Consider the following 26338-nt stretch of genomic DNA (forward strand, 5'->3'; position numbering starts at 1 on the left):
TTGGCTTAATGGCTCTGATGCTTCATTTTTTCGAGTTTATTGTTTTGACCGACATGTAAAATGGTACCTTGTATATATATATATATATATATGTGTGTGTGTGTGTGTGTGTGTGTGTGTGTGTGTGTGTATGTGTGTGTGCACCTTTTGATTGTGACATTGTCAGCTGCAATATTTTCATCAGTCAATCCATTCAGTCATCAAACCATCATATAAAAATTTGTTTCTAAAAGAAATAATTAAAAACTTTTCAAGATATCCTGATGTAACATTATGTCAATATCTGATTAGTTGTCTGTCTGTTTGGTATTCTAACGTCATTATCTGATTTGTCATCAGTCTGTTTGGTATTCTAATATTATCTGATTTGTCGTCTGTCTGTTTGGTATTCTAACGTGATTATCTGATTTGATGTCAGTCTGTTTGGCATTCTAACGTTATATAAATATCTGATTTGTGGGGGGGGGTGTCTCATTCTAATGCTAGTTAAACATTTAATTTTTGGTCAGTCTGTACGTTATATAAATATTAGATGTATGGACAACCTATCTGGAATTCAAACGTCATATAAATAAGTGTGTTCAGTCTATTTAGCATGAGTAAGTTATATCAATATCAGATTTGTGGTTCGTCTCTTTGGCATTCTTCAGTTTCTATATGATCATGTTTGTTTCCTGTTGTTTATGCAACCATCTACATTACCCCATTCATCTGTCTGTCCCTCTGTATGTATTCCAAAGAATACTTGGAGTCGTGGGTAATAGTGATGATAATGATATTTTTAATGTTTTCTTTTCATTTTATTTATCTACTTTCTTTTAGGGGTGCGGCTCAGAGTTATATCCAAAAATAACAAATATATAACGCCTTGTATTCATTTATTTATTCGTCCCAAACTAACTAAATATTACGGTGTCATAAATGTTTCCCAAATCCCTGATTTTGACAGTGTCAGGATACTCGTTCACGAAAATAGCAACATATAGAGCGAAATCGGCATGTTGAGCACTGATTTATCAGGATTTATGCTAATACAGATCCCTTATTCTATAAACATTTATAGTAAAATATCACACTTTATAAACATGAGAGAGAGATACATGACACAGAGAAAACAAAACAAAGAGAGACAGACAAAATGAGGGAGATTCATCACTGATGAAATAGATAGTCTTTTATGTTTCAGCTTTAACCTCAATGTGTGTAATATTAAATATACAAGCACACGATAACACGAAATATCAAGTATTACTACAGAAATGACTATTTTCTGACTGTACAAAGCCAATCTAAATACACATCCTAATAAAAAAGTGCAAACACAAAATACACATCCAACAAAATATAAAGTACAAAGAAAGCATAATGCAAATCAGAATAAAAAATCACGTATTAATAGATAATACATGTACAGACATAGTACAGTGGCTGTTTACACCATTACATCAAGAACCAGCCTACACTGAAGTGTAATTTATAGTGAATTATTCTCTACCGTCTTACGGTTCTGTACTAATTTGTTACAAATTTTATTTCCAAATGTACATTAGTACCCTGGAAGTGAATTTCTAGGGAATCTCAAATTATTTTGAGTAAGCCCACACTGATCACTAATACATGACTACGTTTAGATTGGCATACGGTTCGACAAAGTTACTATTCAGTTGTGATGGTCATTACATATTGATATTTCCCTTTGCAAAGAGAAAGAAAGCTACAAATATTATCAAATATACAAGTCAAGGCAACGATGGATTACAAATGAAAATATACAAATTACCGACATGAAAAGTTAACACAACCACTTACGCATAGAATTACCAAAGGATATATGCCCCGACACGAACAGCAAAAGTTCTATCCAGACTCTGTGCTCTTCGCTGAAGTAGGATGTGCTTCCTGCTTTGTAATCGGAAGGGCAGGAGGCTTATTATCTTGCATCTTGAAGTGAGTATAGGCTATAACACCTGTAAAAGTTTGAGAGAAATATTGTGTATCGGCTAAAACACCGGTAAACGTTTAAGAGAAGTATTGTGTGTAGAATGTAACACCTGTAAATGTTCAAAAGAAGTACTGTGTATAGAATGTAACACCTGTAAACGTTTGAGAGAAATACTGTGTATAGGCTACAACACCTGTAAACGTTTGGGAGAAGTACTGTGTATAGGATGTAACACCTGTAAACGTTTGAATGAAGTATTGCGTATAGGATGTAATACCTGTAAACGTTTGAGAGAAATATTTTGTATAGGCTATAACACCTGTAAACGTTCGAGAGAAATATTGTGTATAGGATGTAACACCTGTAAACGTTTGAGACAAATATTTTGTATAGGCTATAACACCTTTAAACGTTCGAGAGAAATATTCTGAATAGGCTGTAACACGTGTAAACATTTGAGAGAAATATTGTGTATAGGATGTAACACCTGTAAACGTTTGAGAGAATCATTGTGTATAGGCTATAACACCTGTAAACATTTGAAAGAAATATTGTGTATAGAATGTAACACATGTAAACGTTTGAAAGAAATATTGTGAATAGAATGTAACACATGTAAACATTTGAGAGAAGTATTGTGTATAGAATGTAACACCTGTAAACGTTTGAAAGAAATACTGTGTATAGAATGTAATGCATGTAAACGTCCGAAAGAAATATTGTGTATAGAATGTAACACATGTAAACATTTGAAATAAATATTGTGTATAGAATGTAACACCTGTAAATGTTTGAGAGAAATATTGTGTAATGGCTCTAACACCTGTAAACCTTTGGGAGAAGTACTGTGTATAGAATGTAACACCTGTAAACATTTGAAAGAAATATTGTGTATAGAATGTAACACATGTAAACGTTTGAAAGAAATATTGTGTATAGAATGTAACACCTGTAAACGTTTGAAAGAAATATTGTGAATAGAATGTAACACATGTAAACATTTGAGAGAAGTATTGTGTATAGAATGTAACACATGTAAACGTTTGAAATAAATATTGTGTATAGAATGTAACACCTGTAAACGTTTGAGAGAAGTATTGTGTATAGAATGTAACACATGTAAACGTTTGAAAGAAATATTGTGTATAGAATGTAACACCTGTAAACATTTGAAAGAAATATTGTGTATAGAATGTAACACATGTGAACGTTTGAAAGAAATATTGTGTATAGAATGTAACACCTGTAAACATTTGAAAGAAATACTGTGTATAGAATGTAACACATGTGAACGTTTGAAAGAAATACTGTGTATAGAATGTAACACATGTGAACGTTTGAAAGAAATATTGTGTATAGAACGTAACACATGTAAACGTTTGAGAGAAGTATTGTGTATAGAATGTAACACCTGTAAACGTTTGAAAGAAATATTGTGTATAGAATGTAACACCTGTAAACGTTTGAAAGAAATATTGGTATAGAATGTAACACATGTAAACGTTTGAAAGAAATATTGTGAATAGAATGTAACACCTGTAAACGTTTGAGAGAAATATTGTGTACAGAATGCAACACATGTAAACGTTTGAGAGAAACATTGCGTATGAACAACAATTCATGGAATTTTATTTACGAGTTCGATAATACTATATTATCCCCATCTTTTGAAGAGCGAATACTGCAATACCCTCGTAATGTATTTCCATCCATCTAACCGTGTGTCTGTCTGTCTGACCAACTGCCTGACCATAATCACTAGTTCTCTCAAAGTGCTGGGTGGATATTCACAATATATAACACAACGATGGCATCTAGTGACAACCTTCAGCAGATGATAAATTTTAGGCCCATCCTCTGAGGTCATTTGCATGCTTGTGAAAGTCAAATATGCCAAAAAACTACAATCATAGTGGCATTTGTTTAAATATATTTTGCTGACCAATCCTTCAGCATGCATTAAGAGGCAGACATATAAGATATGTAAAGAATTTCATGTTACAACCCCTGAGTTATGGTCTGCAGACTGGTGTTGGGTGGCAGCAGTGCCTAACGTGGTAAAAAGCAAAAGGATTTACCAAGGTATGCCATAAAGGTAGCTCTCATTTACTTCGCTATAATAACAAGGCACACATCAGTGTTATTATTTATCTTAATCAAACCTGTACATATGAAAGGTGTTGAAGTAAATCTGTGTTTTGTAGAGTTTGTTGTACCATCGAATCATTTATTCTGTACTCTTATCTTCACGCATGTATGTATCTGGTATCCGTCTTTCATTCCATATATATCTATATCGCAATCCTTTTTGCTTTATGCAGAAATGTGGAATGAGGGAGAAAAGGAATTTGTGATGGATTAAAACCTAAAAATTGAAATTACACCAAGTAACCTACAAGAATATGGTTAGTTGTAATGATATGTGTGCACTTTCTTAGGCATTTATCAACAGTGTTTATCAAGATACGAAGTTGCAAACCATGTCGACATTACACTGTAAATTTCTAGGTTACATGGTACACATACTGTAATGTTTTGAATGTTATGTTTTTGTTGTTGTTTCTTAAACCTATTATAATATCTCTCTCTCTCTCTCTCTCTCTCTCTCTCTCTCTCTTTGGACCAAGAACGTAGATGATTTCCGTTTGTGTCATCCCACGATGTCGCTGGATTTACGCATGATGGTGAAAGTTAAGTCAAACCGACCAACGGATGAGAGAGAGAGTTTTAAAGTCAAACCAACAATATAAACACATCCATTTCTATTTACAGATCCACTGCACTTACTTCATACAGCCTTGGCCCTGAATAACAAAAGCTGATTTATTCTGTTAACTCAGTGTTAAAACTAAACTGCATAAATATTCATAATTGAAAACTTGCTCAGAAAATTTCTGCTACATGCTTTTTGTCACTCACTTATAACTTCAGTGTCTGAGTAAAAATAATGATGTGATTACAATTTTTTGCTCTGAAGACAAGAGTTTATCTGGGAATGCAAATTTTGATCTAAAACTGAATTAGTGTATGTGGTCGGGGTGGTGTTGTATGGAGTTGGTACAATAAAAGCTCGACAAAAAGTACACTGGCAACACGACTAATCACCTAAAGTACACTGGCAATGCGACTAATCACCTAAATTACAATGTCAACGCGACTAATCACCTAAATTACATTGGCAATGGGACTGATAACCTAAAGTAATCCTACGAATTTCTCAGTGTGTGAAAAATGCTAGAAAATATTTTTTGACCATTTTCAATGACATTAAAAAAGAGAGCTACTCCATAAATTTGTAATTATATTAAATGAACTTTTGTATCATGTGACCACATACAATCACATGGAAGAAAGAACTGTTTCATAAATTATGAATTACATTCACATAAATTTTGCAGAATGCATCATAAAACCCCATTATGCCATCATTTATGTTGTAACATAATGCAAGGCACATGAGTAATAACGGAAGCAAGGTCCTTTGCCACCTGTTGCCACAAGTGCAAAATTCAGCCTGTTTTTCACGAATATGCATAAATCTGTGCTCAACCAATCAGTGTGGGTGAGTGTGAATGTTTCTTGTCATCAGGACTCAATTGATCAGTGTATGTGAGACTACCAATCAGTTTGAGTGAGAATGAATGTTTCTTGCTATTAGGACTCAGCCAATAAGTGTAAGTGAGAGTGAATATTTCTTGCCACTGGGACAAAATGAATCAGTGTAAGTGAGAGTGCCAATCAGTTTGAGTGAGTGTGAATGTTTCTTGCTATTAGGACTCAACCAATCAGTGAGTGAAAGTGAATGTTTCTTGCCACTAGCACTCGACCAATCAGTGTCAGTGAGTATGAATGTTTCTTATCATTAGGACTCAACCAATGAGTAAGAGTAAACGTGACTTGCCATTATGACTCAACCAATCAGTGTGAATGAGAGTGAATGTTTCTTGCCATTAGGACTCAACCAATGAGTATGAGTAAACGTGACTTGCCATTATGACTCAACCAATCAGTGTGAATGAGAGTGAATGTTTATTGCCATTATGACTCAACAAATCAGTGTCAGTGAGAGTGAATGTTTCTTGCCATTAGGACTCAACCAATCAGTGTGGATGTGCCAATCAGTTTGAGTGAGTGTGAATGTTTCTTGCTATTAGGACTCAACCAATCAGTGTCAATGAGAATGAATGTTTCTTGCCATTAGGACTCAACCAATCAGTGTAAGTGAGAGTGCCAATCAGTTTGAGTGAGTGTGAATGTTTCTTGCTATTAGGACTCAACCAATCAGTGTCAATGAGAATGAATGTTTCTTGCCATTAGGACTCAACCAATCAGTGCAAGTGAGTATGAATGTTTAGCCAATAAGTGTGAGTGAGAGTGAATGTTTCTTGCCATTAGGACTCAACGAATCAGTGTAAGTGAAAGTGCCAATCAGTTTGAGTGAGTGTGAATGTTTCTTGTTATTAGGACTCAACCAATCAGTGAGAGTGAATGTTTCTTGCTATTAGGACTCAGCCAATCAGTGTCATTGAGTATGAATGTTTCTTATCATTAGGACTCAACCAATCAGTAACAGTAAATGTGACCTGCCATTATGACTCAACCAATCAGTGTCAGTGAGAGTGAATATTTCTTGCCATTGGGACTCAACTAATCAGAGTGAGTTAGAGTGAATGTTTCCTGCCATTATGGCTCAACCAATCAGTGTGACTCAAAATTAATGTTTTTTGCCATTATGACTCAACCAATCAGTGTGAGTGAGAATGAATGTTTCTTGCCATTATGACTCAGCCGATCAGTGAGTGAGAGCAAATGCTTCTTGCCACTAGCACTCGACCAATCAGTGTCAGTGAGTATAAAGGTTTCTTATCATTAGGACTCAACCAGTGAATGAGAGTAAATGTTTACTGCCATTATGACTCAACTAATCAGTGTAAGTGAGTGTGAATGTTTCTTGTGATTAGGATTCAACCAATCAGAGTGAGTTAGAGTGAATATTTCCTGCCATTATGGTTCAACCAATCATTGTAACTCAAAATTAATGTTTCTTGCCAATCGGTGTGATTGAGAATTAATGTTTTTTGCCATTAATCAATCAATCAATCCTCTCTGCGCCGTCTGGTGCTTGGGGCGACAGCAAGGGAGCACCGGAGCACCATTTTTGCCATTATGACTCAACCAATCAGTGTGAATGAGTGACTGTTTCTTGCCATTATGACTCAACCAATTCTCAACCAATTATTGTGCGTTAGAATTAATGTTTCTTGCCATTATGACTCAACCAATTAGTGATTGAGAATTAATGCTTCTTGCCATTATGACTCAAACAATTAGTGAATGAGAATTAATGTTTCCTGCCATTATGACTCAACCAATTAATGAGTCAGAGTGAATGTTTCTTACCATTATGACTTAACCAACTGGTAAGTGAGAATGAATGTTTCTTGTTATTATGACTCAACCAATTAGTGAGTTAGAGTGAATGCTTCGTGCCATTATAACTCAACCAATTGGTAAGTGAGAATTAATATTTCTTTTTTTTTTTTGCCATTATGACACAAAGAATTAGTGAGTGTGGATGAATGTTTCTCACAATTATAACTCAACCAATTGGTGCATGAGAATGAATGTTTATTGCCATTACGACTTATCCAATCATTTTGAGTTAGAATGAATGTTTCTTGCCATCATGACTTAACCAATCAGAGTAAATTAGAGTGAATGTTTCTTGTCATTATGACTAAACCAATCAGTGTGAGTGAGAATGAATGTTTCTCACCATTATGACTCAACATGATCTTTCATGCTGTTTGATGATAAACTTATTTGTTTGATGACGAACTCAATTTAAAGTCATTTCACTACCCAAATAAATCTGCATGTTTTATAATGTGATAAATCTTATATTTTTGCTCATGCCAAATTAAATTGACAAACTTGCCAAATAATGTCATACTTTTGCTTGTCTAGGCTCTCAGAAAATGATAATTATTAAACTAATATCAAAATTTATGTTGCAATGAAATTTCATGTAAGATTCTCTCTCTCTCTCTCTCTCTCTCTCTCTCTCTCTCACACACACAGCACCTCACCTGTTATTGTTACAGCTATGCCTAGACCTTGCAAGGCATTCAACTCTTCTTGGAACAGCACGAATCCCCCGACCAAGACCAAACAGAATTTCAGGTGTCCTACCACATTGTAGCTTAGCACTGTTAAGGCATTTGGTTTTGTTTGGTGATTTATGGTGAAAAGAACATAAACTACTTTATTTAGTAGGGAGACAATTCTAATAAAGTGCCTTGCCTAGGAACACCATGGTATTGGACCCAACAGTAAGGGATTAAGGTCAAAATACATCTATTCCGTCATCTTAAGGTCAAAATCTATTCCGTCATCTTAAGGTCAAAATCTATTCTGTCATCTTAGATCATGTTTAGATGACCCTGATTACTTGTACGAGTAAACCTGAGAAACTTTATTCATTTTGTTGCCATTTCTAACAATTTTCAAAATGTTATTGCTGAAAAAAATAAAATGTCTATTCACAATGGATTTTGTTTTGGCAGGCCTTACTATCTCATTAGGAAAACAAAACATATCAGATGAATTTTTTGCTCCAAAAGTTAAAGGATAAAAGAGAGATGTGACAAGTTATAGCGTTGTTTTTCCAAAGCACATCTTACTGTGACATTTGTTTAATGTCTTAGCAGAAATAAAATAAATTGCCATTAATACTTTAGATGTTGGAATTTTATAAGAACTTTAAGTTACTCAAGTATATATGTGTTATAATCTTATCATTCAGTCAGTTTAGGCAAAAGTGTTAAAACATTTACTTTTGCAAATCAAATTAATTAAATATATTAACTGACTAATCAATGAGTCAGGCAGTCAAGTGGTATAAGTAACGAAATATAATAAATTTTTATAGAAGGATACGTAACAGGTGACGTGTTCCCAATGATCCAATATATCGACAAATTAACGGAAAAGGCAACAACACCGGAAAATAGTACCATGAGCTGAAAATACAAAAGAATAAATATGCAAATTACAGTGGATTTCGTGACATTCATATCAATTTTATACAGTCAAATTTAAGAATAAAAAGGCAAATTACAGTGGATATTCTGAGTTTCATATCAAATTAAATTAAAAAGGTAAATTACAGTGGATATCGCAACTTTCTTATCAACTTTATACACTGTACTTTCAGAATCAAAAGGCAAAGTAGATGTCATAACGTTTATATCTATTTTATACAGTGGACTTTATTTTTGTCTAATAATGTGTATGATTGTACTGACAGAGACAAATATGAACTTGACATTATTAGATGAAAAAACTTTTTAAGGATATATATAAGCAAAAGACCAATTAGCTACTTTTTAGTGTCGTATTTCTATTAAAGAAACAACAACGTAAATTGGTTAAATCAATCATGCATTATATATGTTTGAAATCACACCAACTACTTGTAATCATATTTCTATTATAGCCTAAATGCCAATCCTTGGACATGTATTTAAAAAAATTCTAAAGAAAAACAGAAATTGTGATGGGCGAGTTGAAAGAAACTTTGAAAATAAAAATAAAGAAAACAAGTTATATAAAATGTTGAATGCTGGTGCAAGTTTCAAACTTGCATCCTCCTCTTTGGAACATAGTTTATCTGCGTCTCTCTCACTCTCTAACACACACACACACACACACATGATAAACTAAGTCTTGGCAAAAGAACTTACTATTGCATCTTGTGGCCAAATTTTGAGCACTGTGGTTGATGCAGGTTCAAAAAAAGGAATGACGAAAAGAAGCATGAAAGCTGATAGGGGTGCCTGATAAAATAACAGCTGCATTGAATTCACTTCAAATTCTTTCTGCTTCTGACCAACCCACTGAAAGATAAAAACATGACAATATATTTTTGTAAGCAACTACATCTTCAATTTATTGCAAAGATCATTACCACTATCAGCCTTGCTCTTGAAAAGGAAAATATGGCCCAAGAAAACTATCAACATTAACAACACTAACAAAACTATCAAAACTATCAACGCCAACAAAGCATTTACAGTCATCACAACCATTGTTTAATGTTTTACCATGCCTTACTACTTCTACTATTGCTGATACAACAACTACTGCTACAAATGCAATCAATACTACTCCATTTGCTACTGCTACAACAACTGCAATCAATACTCCATTTGTTGCTGCTGCTACTACAACTGCAATCAATACTACTTATTTGCTACTTCTACAACAACTGCAATTATACTTATTTTGCTACTCCTATAACAAAACCACTCAATACTACTCATTTGCTACTGCTACAACAACTGCAATCAATACTACTCCTTTTGTTACTGCTACAACTGCAATTGACACTACTCCATCTGCTACTGCTACAACAACTGCAATCAACACTATTCCATTTGCTACTGCTACAACAACTGCAATCAATACTACTCCATTTGCCACTGCTACAACAACTGCAATCAATACTACTCCATGTGTTGCTGCTATAACAACTCCAAACAATACTTCTCCAATTGGTTGGTTCTACAACAACTGCAATCAATACTACTCCTTTTCCTCCACATACAACAACTGCAGTCAAGCATAATCAACACTACTCCATTTGATACTGTTACAAAAACTGCAATTAATACTACTCCATTTGTTGCTGCTACAACAACTGCAATCAACACTACTCCATTTATTGCTGCTACAACAACTGCAATGAATGCTACTCCATTTGTTGCTGCTACTACAACTGCAATCAATACTACTCCATTTGCTACTGCTACAACAACTGCAATGAATGCTACTCCATTTATTGCTGCTACAACAACTGCAATGAATGCTACTCCATTTGTTGCTGCTACAACAACTGCAATCAATACTGCTCCATTTGCCACTGCTACAATAACTGCAATCAACACTACTCCATTTGTTATTGTTGCAACAACTGCAATCAATACTACTCCAATTATTTGGCTCTATAACAACTGCTATCAATACTACTTTTGCTACTGCTACAACAACTGCAATCAACGCTACTCCATTTGCTACTGCTACAACAACTGCAATCAACACTACTCCATTAGCTACTGCTACAACAACTGCAATCAACACTACTCCATTTGCTACTGCTACAACAACTGCAATCAACACTACTCCATTAGCTACTGCTACAACAACTGCAATCAACACTACTCCATTTGCTACTGCTACAACAACTGCAATCAACACTACTCCATTTGCTACTGCTACAACAACTGCAATCAATACTGCTCCATTTGCCACTGCTACAATAACTGCAATCAACACTACTCCATTTGTTATTGTTGCAACAACTGCAATCAATACTACTCCAATTATTTGGCTCTATAACAACTGCTATCAATACTACTTTTGCTACTGCTACAACAACTGCAATCAATAATACTTATTTTGCTACTCCTATAACAAAACCAATCAATACTACTCCATTTGCTACTGCTACAACAACTGCAATCAATACTACTCCATTTTCTACTGCTGCAACTACACAATCAATGCTACTCCATTTGCTGCTGTTGCAATAACTGCAATCAATACTACTCAATTTGCTACTGCTACAACTGCAATCAATACTGCTCCATTTGCTACTGCTACAAAAACCACAATCAATACTAATTCATTTGCTATAGTTACAGCTGCAATAAATATAACTGTCTGCTACTGCTAGAGCCAAAACTAAAAACACTCTTTTTGCTACAGCTACAACAAACACACTCAACTCCTTTTGCTACTGCTACAACCACAATCAATATTACATTTGTTACTGCTGCAACAACAACAATCAATACTATGCCATCTGCTACAGCTATAAACGCAATCAGTACTACCCCATTTGCTACTGCTACAGCTGCAACCAATAACACCCTTTTTGGTGCTGCTACAACAAATGCAATCAACTCCTTTCGCTACTGCTACAACAACTGCTATCAATATTACTTTTCCTACTGCTAAAATAACAATAATCAATACTACTTGATCTGCTACAGCTACAACCAAAATCAATACAAATCTATTTCCTACTGCTACAACAATCACAATCAATACTACTCCATTTGCTACAGCTACAACAACTGCAGTTAATACTAATCCATTTGCTACCACTACAACAATCAATACTACTGAGTTTACTACTGGTACAACAACAACAAATACTACTCATTTCGCTACTGCTACAACCAAAATCAATACTACTTCATTTGCTACAGCTACAACTGAAATTAATACTACTTGCTTTACTACTGCTACAACTGCAATAAAAATTTCTCGTTTTGCTGCTGCTACAACAACCATGATCAACACTAATCCATTCATTACTGCTGCAACAACCACATTTAATACTGCTCCATTTGCTACTGCTACAACAACCGAAATCAATATTAATCCATTTGCTACTGCTACAAGAACCACAACAAATTCTACTCCTTTTGCTACTGCTACAACAACCACAATCAATGCTACTCCTTTTGCTACTGCTACAGCAACAGCAATCAATGCTACTCCATTTCCTACTGCTACAAGTGCAACCACTAATACTCTCTTTGCTATTACTACTAGTACTACAAGCAATGCTACTCCATTTCCTACTGCTACAAGTGCAGCCAATACTACTCTTTTTGCTACTACTACAACTACAATCAATACTACTAATTTTTCATATTGCTACTACAACAATAAATAATACTATTCCTTCTGTTAGTGCTACAACAACTGCAAGTAATACTGCTCCTTTTGCTACTGCTTCAACAAGCACTACAACCAATAATACTGTTATTGTTGCTTCGGCTGCTTCAACAACAACAAATTATAAAACTAAATAAAGTTTTATTAATGATATAGGCATAAACATTATCAGCACACACAGTAGTAGTAGTAGTACTAGTACAACAAACTTTAGAAAGGTCTTTAGTTGACAAAGTGTAGCTTTTGTTTTAAATATTTTTCAGGTGGTCTCTACAGCAGCAGACATAATTTATATGAGTTAAATTATTAATGGATACATACATTATGCATGAGCTGTTTTAGAGAATTAAGTATCAAATCATAAAATAGTTTTATGTACTGTATCTGCTTCAAGAGACCACCAATCTTATCTACCGTACCTATTACAAGAGAACACCAGTCTTATATAATGTCCCTGTTATAATAAAACATAGATCTTATCCACCATACCTGTTGCAATACAACACCAATTTTATCTACTGGACCTGTTACGACAGAACTCCAATCCTATCTAATGTACCTGTTACAGAAAACAACAATCTTATCTACTGTACCTGTTACAACTGAACACCAATCTTATTTAACATACCTGTTACAATAGAACACCTATCCTACATACTGTATCTGTTACAAGAAACAACAATCGTATCTACCATAACTGTTACAAGAAACAACAATCTTATCTACTGTACCTGTTATAACAGAACACCAATCTTATTTAACGTACATGTTACAATGGAACACCTATCCTATATACTGTACCTGTTACAAGAAACAACAATCTTATCTAGTGTACCTGTTACAAGAAACACCAATCATATTTACCATACCTGTTACAAAAATTACAATCTTATATACTGTACCTATTACAAGAAAGAACAATCTTATATACCATACCTGTTACAAGAAAAAACAATTTTATCTACTGTACCTATTACAAGAAACAACAATCTTAGTTACCATACCTGTTACAAGAAACAACAATCTTATCTACCTTACCTGTTACAAAACAACAATTTTATCTATTGTACCTGTTACAATACAACACCAATTTTATCTACTGTACTGTTACGATAGAACACCAATCCTATCTGATGTACATGTTACAGGAAACAACAATCGTATCTACTGTACCTGTTACAAGAAACAGATACAATCTTATCATCCATACCTGTTACAAGAAACAACAATCTTATCTACTGTACATGTTACAAGAAACAACAATTCTATCTACTGTACCTGTTACAAGAAACAACAATCTTAGCTACCATACCTGTTACCAGAAATAACCAATCTTATCTACCATACCTGTTACAAGAAACACCAATCTTATCTACCATACCTGTTACAAGAAACGACAATATTATCTATTGAACCTGTTACAAGAAACAATAATCCAATCTACAATACCTATTACAAGAAAAAAACAATTTTATCTACCATACCTGTTACAAGAAACAATAGTCTTATCTACCATACCTGACACAAGAAATACAAATCTTATCTACCATACCTGTTACTAGAAATACCAATATTATTTATCTACTGTGCCTGTTACAGTAAACAATTTTATCTACTGTACCTATTACAAGAAAAAACAATCTTATATACCATACCTGTTACAACAAAAAACAATTTTATCTACCGTACCTGTTACAAGAAACAACAATCTTATCTACCAAAACTGATACAAGAAACACCTATCTTATCCAATGTGGAAGGTCACGGGTTCAAACCCCGGCCAAGTCATACCAAATATTTGCAAAAATGGTACTAACAGCTGCCTTACTAGGCATTCAGCATTAAGAGGTTAGTGTTAGGACTGGTCGGCCTGGTGTCAGGATAACGTCGCTGCGTGGGATATCATGTTACATGTCTGTGGCATGATGCCTCAGTGCTAGACAGCACTATAAACTGCCACACTGCAGACATTGTTGTTGACTGAAAATTGTTAAAGCTATGTTAAAAATCCTAATCACACACACTCCCAATCATATCTACTCCACCTGTTACAATAAACACCAATATTATTTACCATGCCTGTTACAAGAAATAATAATCTGTCTACCATACCTGCTGCAAGAAACAACAATCTTAGCTACAATAACTGTTACAAGAAACATTATCTGCCGTACCTGTTACAAGAAACACCAATATTATCTACCATACCTGTTATGACAAATAACAATCTTATCTACTATACCTGTTAAAAGAAACAACAGTCTTATCTACCATACCTGTTAAAACAGAACACCAGTCCTGTCTACAATACCTGTTACAAGAAACAACAATCTTATCTACCGTAACTGTTACAAGAAATACTAATCTATTCTACTGTACCTGTTACAAGAAACTCCAATCGTATCTATGATAACTGTTACAAGAAACAACAGTATTATGTACTACTTAATGTAGAAAAGAATAACAAGCTATTGGTATAAGTCTCTTTATAGATTGTTGGTCATGTTTATGAAACTTAGTTGTCCTTGCCCTCGTCATAGTGATAGATATGTCATTGTCCTTGCTGTGGAAATAGTAATGTCCTTTGCCTTGTTATGGTTATGGTATGTCCTTGGCCTTGTCATGGTAATGGCAATGTCCTTGGCTTTGTCATGGTAATAGTAATGTCCTAGCCCTTGTCATAGTAATAGTAATATCCTTGTCCTTGTCATGGTAATAGTAATGTCCTTGTCCTTGTGGTAATAGTAATGTCCTTGTCATTGTCGTGGTAATAGTAATGTCCCTGTATTTGTCATGGTAATAGTAATGTCCTTAACCTTGTTGTGGTAATAGTAATGTCATCAGCCTTGCCATGGTAATAGTAATGTCCTTTGGTCTTGTTGTGATAATAGTAATGTCCTTATCCTTGTCATGGCTATAGTAATGTCCTTGGCCTTGTCATGGTAATATTATTGTCCTTGACTTTGTTGTGGTAATAGTAATGTCCTTGGCCTTGTCGAGGTAATAGTAATGTCCTTGGCCTTGTCATGGTAATAGTAATTTTCTTGGCTTTGTCATGGTAGAAGTAATGTCCTTGGCCTTGTTGTAGTAATTGTAATTCCCTTGACCCTGTCATGGTAATAGTAATATACTTGACCTTGTAGTGGTAATAGTAATGTCCTTGACCTTGTTATGGTAATAGTAATGCCATTGGGTTTGTCATGGTAATATTAATGTCCTTGGCCTTGTCATGGTAATAGTAACATCCTTGGCCTTGTCATGGTTATAGTAATGTCCTTGGCCTTGTCATGGTAATAGTAACGTCCTTGGCCTTGTCGTGGTAACAGTAATGTCCTTGGCCTTGTCATGGGAATAGTAGTGCCCTTGGCCTTGTTGTGGTAAAAGTAATGTCCTTGGCCTTGTCATGGTAATAGTAATGTCTTGACCTTGTCGTGGTAATAGTAATGTCCTTGGCCTTGTCATGGTAATAGTAGTGCCCTTGGCCTTGTTGTGGTAATAGTAATGTCCTTGGCCTTGTCATGGTAATAGTAATATCCTTGGCCTTGTCATGGCAATAGTAATGTCCTTGGCCTTGTCATGGTAATAGTAATATCCTTGGCCTTGTCGTGGTAATAGTAGTGTTCTTGGCCATGTCGTGGTAATAGTAATGTCCTTGGCCTTGTCATGGTAATAGTAATGTCCTTGGCCTTGTCGTGGTAATAGTGGTGTTCTTGGCCATGTCGTGGTAATAGTAATGTCCTTGGCCTTGTCATGGTAATAGTAGTGCCCTTGGCCTTGTTGTGGTAAAAGTAATGTCCTTGGCCTTGTCATGGTAATAGTAACATCAATAGCATCAGTGAATGGACATGGAGCAGCAGTACTAGATACAGCTTTATTAGATTTTACTGAAGCAGCAATGTAAATCATATGAAGTCTGGTCATGTATAGACTGTTAATAATAATAATATTATTATTATTATTATTATTATTATTATCATAGCACTAGCACTACCTTAACTACTCCGTTAGATTATATTTTTCATACTGCGTTGTTTATTCGAGCAGAACAACTTACCACTTGGTAAAGGGAGGTAACTGCAACGCCGATGCCAGCATATATAATGCCAATAAGGTTGAACTTGACGTCATACCATGAATTCAGGAATACGCCAAAAAAAATGGGTATCTAAATGAGAGAAAAAAATAAAAGTCATAGCAAACCTTAATATAACAGCAAATGAAATACGACATGTACACTTACGGCGCAGTACTCCGAGCAATGTGGGCAGAGTGGAATGTGGTGGAGACCCTACAAATCATTCGAAATGAACATCACAACCACCAACGCAAACTTCAAAACAATCATCGTCATCATCATCATTGTTGTTGTCATCGTAGTGGATAATATTTTAACCATTTGCATATTTGAAAGAGAATAAAAACTAAACGTTCGTGTTCCGGCCGACCTAATAACGCAACTAAATATGGTATTAAATAATTGTAGCTGAGGCGGTACACAATAAATGGCCGTTTGAAACGCACTTAGTTGTATGCTAACCTGCATTACAAATTAAAAAGCTAATTATATTTTTAATATTTTCTGATTTTCATATTATTATTATTTGCTCCTTTACAGTTACCATTACGCTTTTGAATCAAGCATGGCAATCTTGAAATACACTGTCCATTCATCCGTCTGTTAGTAACTACATATTTTAACCCACTGAGTAGAAATTCACGAAACTTTATCGTGTCTATAAGGCAGTCATAAGTATGGAGAGTTTTGTTCTATGTTCCTACAATGGACGGCCCTGTGAAGTGTTAAAAGACAGATGTAAAAACATTTCAATAGCAACTACATTTTCAAATATTTTTGACAATATACTTAACGACATGGCTAGCAGACACAACGAATAGTGGATGTTCATCCTGGGTGCTGTGAGAGGGGTTTGGAATGAAGAGAAAGGAGAGAACTGTGCATTATGAAAGCGGAAATTTATTAATGGCAAGCATTATATAATTATATTGTGATATAACAATATTCATGAGAGAGAGAGAGAGAGAGAGAGAGAGAGAGAGAGAGAGAGAGATTTAATACTTAAAACATATACCGATATTAACCTATACGGAAGAAAACTTGCAATTAATAACAAGGTTAAGCACACGTTCCATTGCTGACAAAGCCGGTTGTTATAGTGATCGAATGTCACGTGATTAAATTTAGTTTAAGTCTTAGTTCTTTCCATCACTGATTATGTTGTGTGGGGAAATCATATAATCACATGCAGATACGCTGCATAAAATATGAAACTGACTTGTTTCACTATGTAATCCGAATTCAATATTGTATTATTTTTTTTAAATAATAATGCAAACTTGTTGCGATCTCTATGCTTTTTTATTCGATATTGTAACCTATTCCCTGCTACTCATTCTCAGTCACAAACTCATCCCTCATTGTGCCTTTCGTATTCGTAAAACTTGGAAGATCGAAATACGATAGTGAGGGTCTGCAACTGCACGTGTAGTAGTGTTTCATTTCAGGCCGCATTCCTTCATCTATTTCTCCGTAATCCTCTTCCTCGTCTCTTTTTGCAGATCCCTCACAATTTTCTCGTCCTAGGTTAAGTGGAGAGCTGTCCTGGGCTGTGCATCCTGTGCCATTCGCCTTACATGTCCCAGTCATCGACATCTTTTATTCACAATTTGGACAAGAGATTTTTATTCTCTCCTTTGATGAAAAAGCAAAACGTTTCGTCAGACATACCTTGTTGAAGATTTCAACTTTTGGTGTTATTCTTGATAAAAGCTTCCAGCACTCTGAGCAGAACAGTAGCACTCCAATGACATTCTTCGGTTTGATTCGATTGTTAATTCTCGTTGCTGCTTTTCTCTCCGAACCTCAGTATGTGGAAATTTTGCATTCAAACTATGTGAATTCCTCTGCATCCTCTGTTGGTTTGTTATTCAGTGTTATAGGATTGTTTGTTTTATCTCTATCCTTCATTAATTTGGTTCTCATGCTTTTCATTTTCAGTTATATCTTTAAGGATGTCTTACTGGATTTATCTGTCTCATTTGCATGTGTCTACATATCGGTTTGTAAACAGACCAATCTTATCAGTGTAGTCGAGATCTTCCAGTGATAAAATGAGGGTCCATCTAATTCCTCTTTTGTTCTCTACAGCTGCATCTTTCATTAGCCAGTCAGTACCATGGGTGAAGAGGAAAGAGGCAATAATATAGCCTTGTTTCACGCTTGTATTGACGTTAAAATAAATGGCTTTTTACACTGTTAGTCATGGTGCAGACGTCTAATGCTGTTTACAATCTTCGGTGAGATACCACATAACTAGGGTATTTCCCAAAAGGCTTTTCAAACTCTATAAAGTTCAAGTAGACGGTATTGTTCCATTCAGTTTTCTGCTCTAGCACCTGTTGACGTGTGAAAATCTGGCCAATGCAGGATGTTCCTTAGCTGCCACAAGCGTGATAATTCCTGACGCGATGGTGACCCTCTTGAGAATGATGCTGCTGAAGACATCGCTGGTGAGGGGTAGCAGAGTGATGTTTCTCCTGTTGATACAGTCCCCAAGGTCACCCTTGTATTGCTAACTTGATGATGATTCCAGTTTTCCACTCAACGGAGGCTTCTTCACTCTTATATATTTTTTGGAATATTCTCCTGAGGATCTGTGGGCTTTTTGTATCTTACTACTTCAACATTACTGGGTAGATGTTGTCCTCACTAGGAGTCTTCCCATATGTGATAGCTTTGATGGCTTGTGTGACTTCGGTGTCAGTTATGCTCTCTTTGGTTTCCAGGATCAGGTCTGCGAGACATGGATCTGATCTGTGTATTAACTACTGAAGGTTCTCCTTCCATCATATCATTTACGCTCTTTCGCTGACCGCTCAGGTAGCCTAGTGGTTAAAGCGTCAGCCTTGGATGTGGAAGGTCGCGGGTCGAACCCCCGCCGAGTCATAACAGAGACTTATAAAAAACGATACTAACAGCTGTCTCGATAGGCGCTCAGCGTTAAGAGATAAGTCTTAGGAAATGTGATTCGGTGGGACATCATGCTACATGCTATATGGTAGACATCAATATAAACTGCCACAATGCAGACATCGTAGCGATATGACTGAAGAATTGTTAAAGATAATGTAAAATTCCAATTAAACACACACACAAGCACACACGCATACACATTCTGTCTTTCTCATCGGACAGGGTGTCCACTTCCGCACTCTTCTGACGTAAATTTGGACTCGTCCCGTAGTCTCCTTTAACCTTTTTTGTCAATATGTACAGAGGATTCCTGCCCGGTCTCTTAGCTGCTTGTTCTGCTTTTTCAGCGAGCTGTTCAATGTAATACCGCTTGTCATTTCTTGCTGTTTTCACTGATCTGTCCTTGACAGAGTACTTTTGCGAAATCATGTCTTTCAGCCTGGGTTATTGTGCCTATTGTAGGCGTTTCTTAATCTGTTTTCTTTCTTCAGTAGCTTTCCTGTTTAATGGAGGATCCATTCCTCTTCACCTTTTCCTGTGGCTGATTTTTAAAAAATCATTCTAGTTTCTTTCACAACTGTGTTCAAAGAATGGATTGTCATTTCTGTCTCATCGCGGAATATGTTGAAGTTGTTCTTGAAGGTAATACTGAACTCTTGATGGCCCTTGGGATCTTCTAGTCTGGCAATGTTTAAACGTTTTTCTTTTTCTCTTTTTTTCATCACGCCCAAATTAGCCTCTCATGGGCAAACTTGGCTACCAACGTATGAACACTGCCTACATCATCATGTTTCTTGAAAAGTATAACTTGCAAAGAGTGTTTTCACCTGCCGCTGTTCAGCGCATGACGTAGCTGGGTATTTCCTTATGCTTGAAAAGAGTAAATCCTATAATAATGCCCATGTCTTCGTAGACGTCACAAAGTGCTTACTGTCTCTATTCCGTGTCTACCCATCAGCGCTCCAAATATATGTTGTCTGGGTCTGTTCGCGCGTTCAAGTCACCAACAATGAGTTGTTAGTCATGCCTTGGTGCTACTATGAACTCACTCCCACCCCAAAACAATAAATCTGAAGTCATAGTGCAAACTGCGTCTTGGACGCCTGCAGCATAGGACAAAAAGGGTCACGTGAGCATTCCGACAAGTTTATTCATGCAAATAAAGCTGAAAATATATCACAAGATTCTGTTAAAAATGATTATTAAATATTAGCTTTAGTTTCAGACTGCTTACTATACTAATTTTCCATGCCGTGACTGACTGCCCCACCCCCACCCCCACCCCGGCAAACCTCCTGACCCCATCGGCAAAAAAAATCATGCGGGCGCAAATGACCTGCGTCAAGTTTGGTCAGAAAATATTTGAAAATGTTCTTTCATTTTATACATCTAAACATTAACCCCTTTCAGTTAACACTAGTGGCAAGAGTCAATGATACGATATAACGAAAGGAATTACTTTTTCTTCTTCTTCTTCCACTTCTTTAATAACTCTTTCACAAAGGAGCTACTGCTAGCTGTCATTTTCAACTGAATACTGGTAAAAAAATTTGAATTCCGATTTCTTTCGTATGTACGGTATCTATATCAACTACGGTATCTACATCAACTACGGTATCTACATCAACTACGGTATCTACATCAACTATCTTTGTTTGAAAGGGAACGATAATGCGTCACCTGGACGAATGAATAAAGGTTCAAATGTGACGAGATACATCAAGCGAGTCGTAAGAGATACATCAAACGAGTCGTAAAGCATGCACATGGAAATTGATTTTGTTATTATGAAATGCCCTCAAAATCTGTCGCACCCGAACGTTCCTTCAAATATTCTGAAAAAGAAAACTTCATATTGTGCAAGAGTCAAATTGCTCAATTAAATGCAATTTATTCTGACTGTAAGTTCTTAATGGTGAGTTTTCAAATAACTACAAATGTTGTTAACACGATTTAATTGACTGTGACGATTCGTTTGAATTGCTTGATAATTTGAATTATGTTCCACATTTATTACTAACCAAAAGAAGTAAACGGATGAGATAATGGGTCACAGTCTAGTGAGTATCTGCAGAACTACAGGTCAATGTACGAAGCATAAACATCATGGCGATGATAGTTGTGGTGTGGGTCACCATAAACACACGTATTAATGGAATCCAGCCCGATTTTGTCAAACCGGGTAAAGTATCTGGAATTAATGGCAGTGTGCATAATTATGCCAAGATCGATAAAGGACCTAGTTTAAATGGCATAGTTTCTGATTTTGTAAAGGTCAGTAAAGGACCTGGTGTTAATGGCATAGTGCACGATATTGTAAAGGTCGGTAAAGCACCTGGTATTAATGACATAGTGTCTGATATTGTAAAGGTCGGTAAAGCACCTGGTGTTAATGGCATAGTGCACGATATTGTAAAGGTCGGTACAGGACCTGGTATTAATGACATAGTGTCTGATTTTGTCAAGATCGGTAAAGGACCTGGCATTAATGACATAGTGTCTGATTTTGTCAAGATCGGTAAAGGACCGGTTGTTAATTGCATAACGTTTGGTTTTGGTAATGCTGGTAAAGGACCTGATATTAATGGCATAGCGCCCGATTGTGTCAAGGTCTTTAAATGACCTGGTTTTAATGGCATAGGGCCTGATTTTAATAAGGCTGGTGTAAGACCCGGCATTAGTGGCATACTGCCCGATTTTATCAAGGTCGATAGAGGAACTGGTATTAATGGCATAAAAATGCCTGATTTTGTAAAGGTCGGTAAGGGACCTGGTATTAATGATATAGTACCTGCTTTGTCAAGGTCGGTAGAGGATTTGGTATTAATGGCATAGATCTCAATTTTGTCAAGGTCGATAAATTACCTGGTATCAATGCCATACTGTCCGATTTTATCAAGGTCATCAAAGGACATGGTATTAATGGCATAATGCATAATTTTGCCAAGGAGGTTTACTTTGATACTTCGCCGGTAATTGTTCAGTGAAAAGCAAATTGTCAAGGTTTGGAAATATATCAACAGATGTACGTTTTAAGACTGACAAAAATATATCAACAGATATACGTTTTAAGATTGACAAAAATGTATCAACAGATGTACGTTTTAAGACTGACAAAAATATATCAACAGGATACGTTTTAAGATTGACAAAAATATCTCAACAGATGTACGTTTTAAGATTGACAAAAATATCTCAACAGATGTACGTTTTAAGATTGACAAAAATATCTCAACAGATGTACGTTTTAAGATTGACAAAAATATCTCAACAGATGTACGTTTTAAGATTGACAAAAATATCTCAACAGGATACGTTTTAAGACTGATCATATTAATATACTTCCACTTAGTTGTATTCGGTCGAAATTAGGAGTTTTAATCACCCAGCCGCCAATATTCAGAGAATTCATACAAATTACGGTAAACAATTCAATAACCTTTTTTTTTACATCTTGATATTGTGATAAGAAAGAGATAAACTGACACTTCCGCCAAATGTAAACGTTGCTTCAGTCGATGCAAATCAAATGCACATGGTAAACGTGGTAAGTTACCGGTACCTACGTGGAGTGGATGATGCGAGAAGTATACCTACTTTAAATAACGGGCACAAGGCTTTGTTTATTATTAGTTGATCTGGAAATGCATGTTTAGTTTTTGGCATCTTTACTGTAATAGTCTATAACAAAGCCCGGGAGCAATGATATGTATCATACAAAATATCGACAAGGGATCAAAAGCGTACGCTTGTTGCCACAGGTACACTCAGGTAATTTCAACTTACTACCTAGCTTTTGTTTTATTGTTGTTAACGCCATTTTTCAGCACACGAGTTGCTTGCTATACAAGGCAGCTAGTATATTTGGTGGTGGAAGAACCCTGAAGTACCCCGGGTACGACCATTAACCCAGCTAGACTACTGACAAGCTTTCTCGCATACCAACTTTGCTCCAGTGTGAGTGATTTCTCTGTGTGAGTGTGTGTGTTTGTGTGTGTGTGTGTGTGTGTGTGTGTGTGAGAGAGAGAGAGAGAGAGAGAGAGAGACACACAGAGAGAGAGAAAGTCTGGTTTGCTCTGAAGCATTTGAGAAAGTGAGAAAGAGAGGGAGAGGGAGAGCGGTTTGTACTTTCGTATTTTGAGAGAGAGAGATTCTCACCACAACCAATTTAATTCGAAGAGAATATGTCTTTTTGTAGAAGTATGTTTCAATGATCATGATGATTGGCATTGTCAACGTCTTAATCAGCTGATACGTGCCCACGGTATTGGACTGAAGGGAGAGATTAGTGAACACAACAAATCCACAGAACGTCAATGAAAGGGGTATCATCTGTACCAGTGGTGGCCTTTTGAGTTCGAACATCCTGAATAACAAACATATCACTAATCCAAACGACGTAAGAATAAAATGAATACACGTTAAAGTCATGTTTGGGAATCCATAGTGAGTGTAGATCCATTTGTTGAGTAAAACAATAAGAATGGAACTTGCAATATTCAGCACCAGACAGATGAATATAACAACGCTACTTGGTTGAGCCATCTTTGTGCGTGTCACCGTGTCATACGGATTTTATAACAGTGATGAAGGCAGTACGCGCCATCGTTGTGCGTGTCACCGTGTCATACGGATTTTATAACAGTGATGAAGGCAGTACGCGCTAATCAATGTACTCAGCCATTTGTGCAATCTCACTTAGATATCCCGTGGATAACACAGGCACACACATACACACGTATATATATATATATATATATATATATATATATATATATATATATATATATATATATGTTTTTAAACTGTTAGTATAAAGTATTTTTTGGTATATCGTTATTGTTGGTATACCAAAAACTGATCCGCTCATGGCGCATTAATTCGCATACCAGGTATATAAATGTTTTTTCAATATCAGGTTATATTTCAACAGTAGCCTATTATGCCACATATATAGTGGGGGAAACATGCAGTGGCCAACTATTATTTAGAAGTAAAATATATGTGCCGGTGCCCATGACATTAGACTGTCGCTTCTATATTCTCTAAATATGTGACGATTTTTTTAACCGATTAATCGTTAGCATTTTAATAAACTAAAGGCAAAAACATCAAATAATCCCCGTTTTCTACATGAATTAAGATGGTGTAGAATTCCATCCAAATCCTCTCTCTCTCTCTCTCTCTCACACACACACACACACACACACACACACACACATATGCATAAATGGGGGTTCTTCGCCGTTAGGTGTACACGTTTCATGGGAGCTTAATGCGATTTTCAGGATGCCAGTGATTCAAAGTTACAATAACCTGTCAAGACTTTAAATTGTGATTGCCCATGACGTATATGGTTTTGATGATTTGACAACACTTTAAAAAAAATATTGATTTATCATGCCAAGGAAATGGAACCTAAGCATCTTTCACAAGGACAAAACGTAAAGAAAGCAAAAAGAAATTCTGAAATTTGAGCAGCAATTGTTAACGTCTGCATTACACCTTGCAACGTTATATCAGACTCACAAACCTTATTCATATCCCGTAATTGATGAGATGAAAACCACGATACTCTCCATGCAAACTGTGTTGAAAGGAATTCTGTATGTACATGTAAACGTTAGGACACTTTCAGATTATACATTACTAATGGGTCAATAATGGTCTTTACTACCGTTGTGTCCAAATAGACAGACCCAATTACTCCTGCGTATGAATTTATTAAAATCTTTCAATGGTACCAACTTTCGACTTAACATTACATTACCATGTGGGAAGAAATTAATTTATTCTTGCAGAATTATATGCGATCCGTATATAATGACCAACCTCACCTCACTCTCACTCACTATGAAGACCGGTTTATTACGTAGTTGTTGTTGTTGTTGTTATATGGTTTAACGCCATTTTTTAGAACATGATAGCCTATACATGGCGGCCAGTATAAATGGTGGAGAAAGAACCCCAGAAAACCGTGGAAAGAACTACCGACCCACAAGAAGCTACTGGCAAGCTTTCTCACATACCCACAATGGCCGAACCCGAGACTCGAACCCACGCAAAAAGATGTGATATGCCAATAAACCGTAACGGTGAGCGCTGTAGACCACTTGCCCACTCGGGACCCTTGTACAATACGTACACCTGTGGGTTTGCAAATATTGAGTAGACTATAACCAAGGCCGTTTATTTATCTTATCCATTTACTTATATTGGGTAATGTTGTATCTGGAACATCGTCTAAATATCAAGCTATTTTAGCGAATCATCGCACTCAGTTTAATCATGATTGCAACCGGTATAGGCATAAAATCCCCGCCAAAATTAAACTTGATATTTGAATGTATGATTTGGATTTTTAACGTAGATTAACAATTGTTTAGTCATATAGCTACGATGTCTGCAGTGTGGCAGTTTATAGTGATGTCTAGCACTGGAGTATCATGCCACAGACATGTAACATTATGTCCCACCCAGTTACATTATCCTGACACCAGGCCAACCAGTCCTAACACTAACATCTTAATGCTGAGCGCCAAGCGTGGCATCTGTTAGTACCATTTTTACAAGTCTTTGGATATGATCCGGCCGAGATTCGAACCCGCGACCTCCCGCATCCAAGTAGAAGTTCTAACCACATCGGCCACCGAAAC

At 36.1% G+C, this 26338-nt stretch overlaps 1 protein-coding gene across 1 annotated transcript; it reads right to left on the reverse strand.

Moving 5' to 3' along the window:
- Nucleotides 1-868: 868 nt before the first annotated feature.
- On the reverse strand, nucleotides 869-24282 carry LOC149772916 (solute carrier family 35 member E3-like). The gene is made up of 6 exons (XM_089947103.1): nucleotides 23841-24282; nucleotides 16746-16856; nucleotides 9688-9840; nucleotides 8882-8964; nucleotides 8032-8144; nucleotides 869-1967 (listed from the first exon to the last, which is right to left on the reverse strand). Exons 1-6 carry the CDS (start codon nucleotides 24225-24227, stop codon nucleotides 1858-1860), a joined length of 957 nt encoding a protein of 318 aa, XP_089803229.1. The 5' UTR covers nucleotides 24228-24282; the 3' UTR covers nucleotides 869-1857.
- Between the last annotated feature and the right edge of the window lie 2056 nt (nucleotides 24283-26338).

The sequence above is a fragment of the Sinohyriopsis cumingii genome, unplaced genomic scaffold (genome assembly GCF_028554795.1).
Source record: "Sinohyriopsis cumingii isolate HCF-2022 unplaced genomic scaffold, ASM2855479v2 utg000974l, whole genome shotgun sequence".
Classification (NCBI taxonomy): domain Eukaryota; kingdom Metazoa; phylum Mollusca; class Bivalvia; order Unionida; family Unionidae; genus Sinohyriopsis; species Sinohyriopsis cumingii.

What these genes read in the sequence shown, in the direction of transcription:
- LOC149772916 (XM_089947103.1), bottom strand. Translation starts at nt 24,227, where the DNA reads ATGGCTCAACCAAGTAGCGTTGTTATATTCATCTGTCTGGTGCTGAAT. An exon ending in GGGAACACGTCACCTGTTAC is followed by an intron (nt 8,145 to 8,881) that starts GTATCCTTCTAT and finishes AACAGTGCTAAG; the next exon opens with CTACAATGTGGTAGGACACC. An exon ending in CATAGCTGTAACAATAACAG is followed by an intron (nt 1,968 to 8,031) that starts GTGAGGTGCTGT and finishes AAACTTTTACAG; the next exon opens with GTGTTATAGCCTATACTCAC.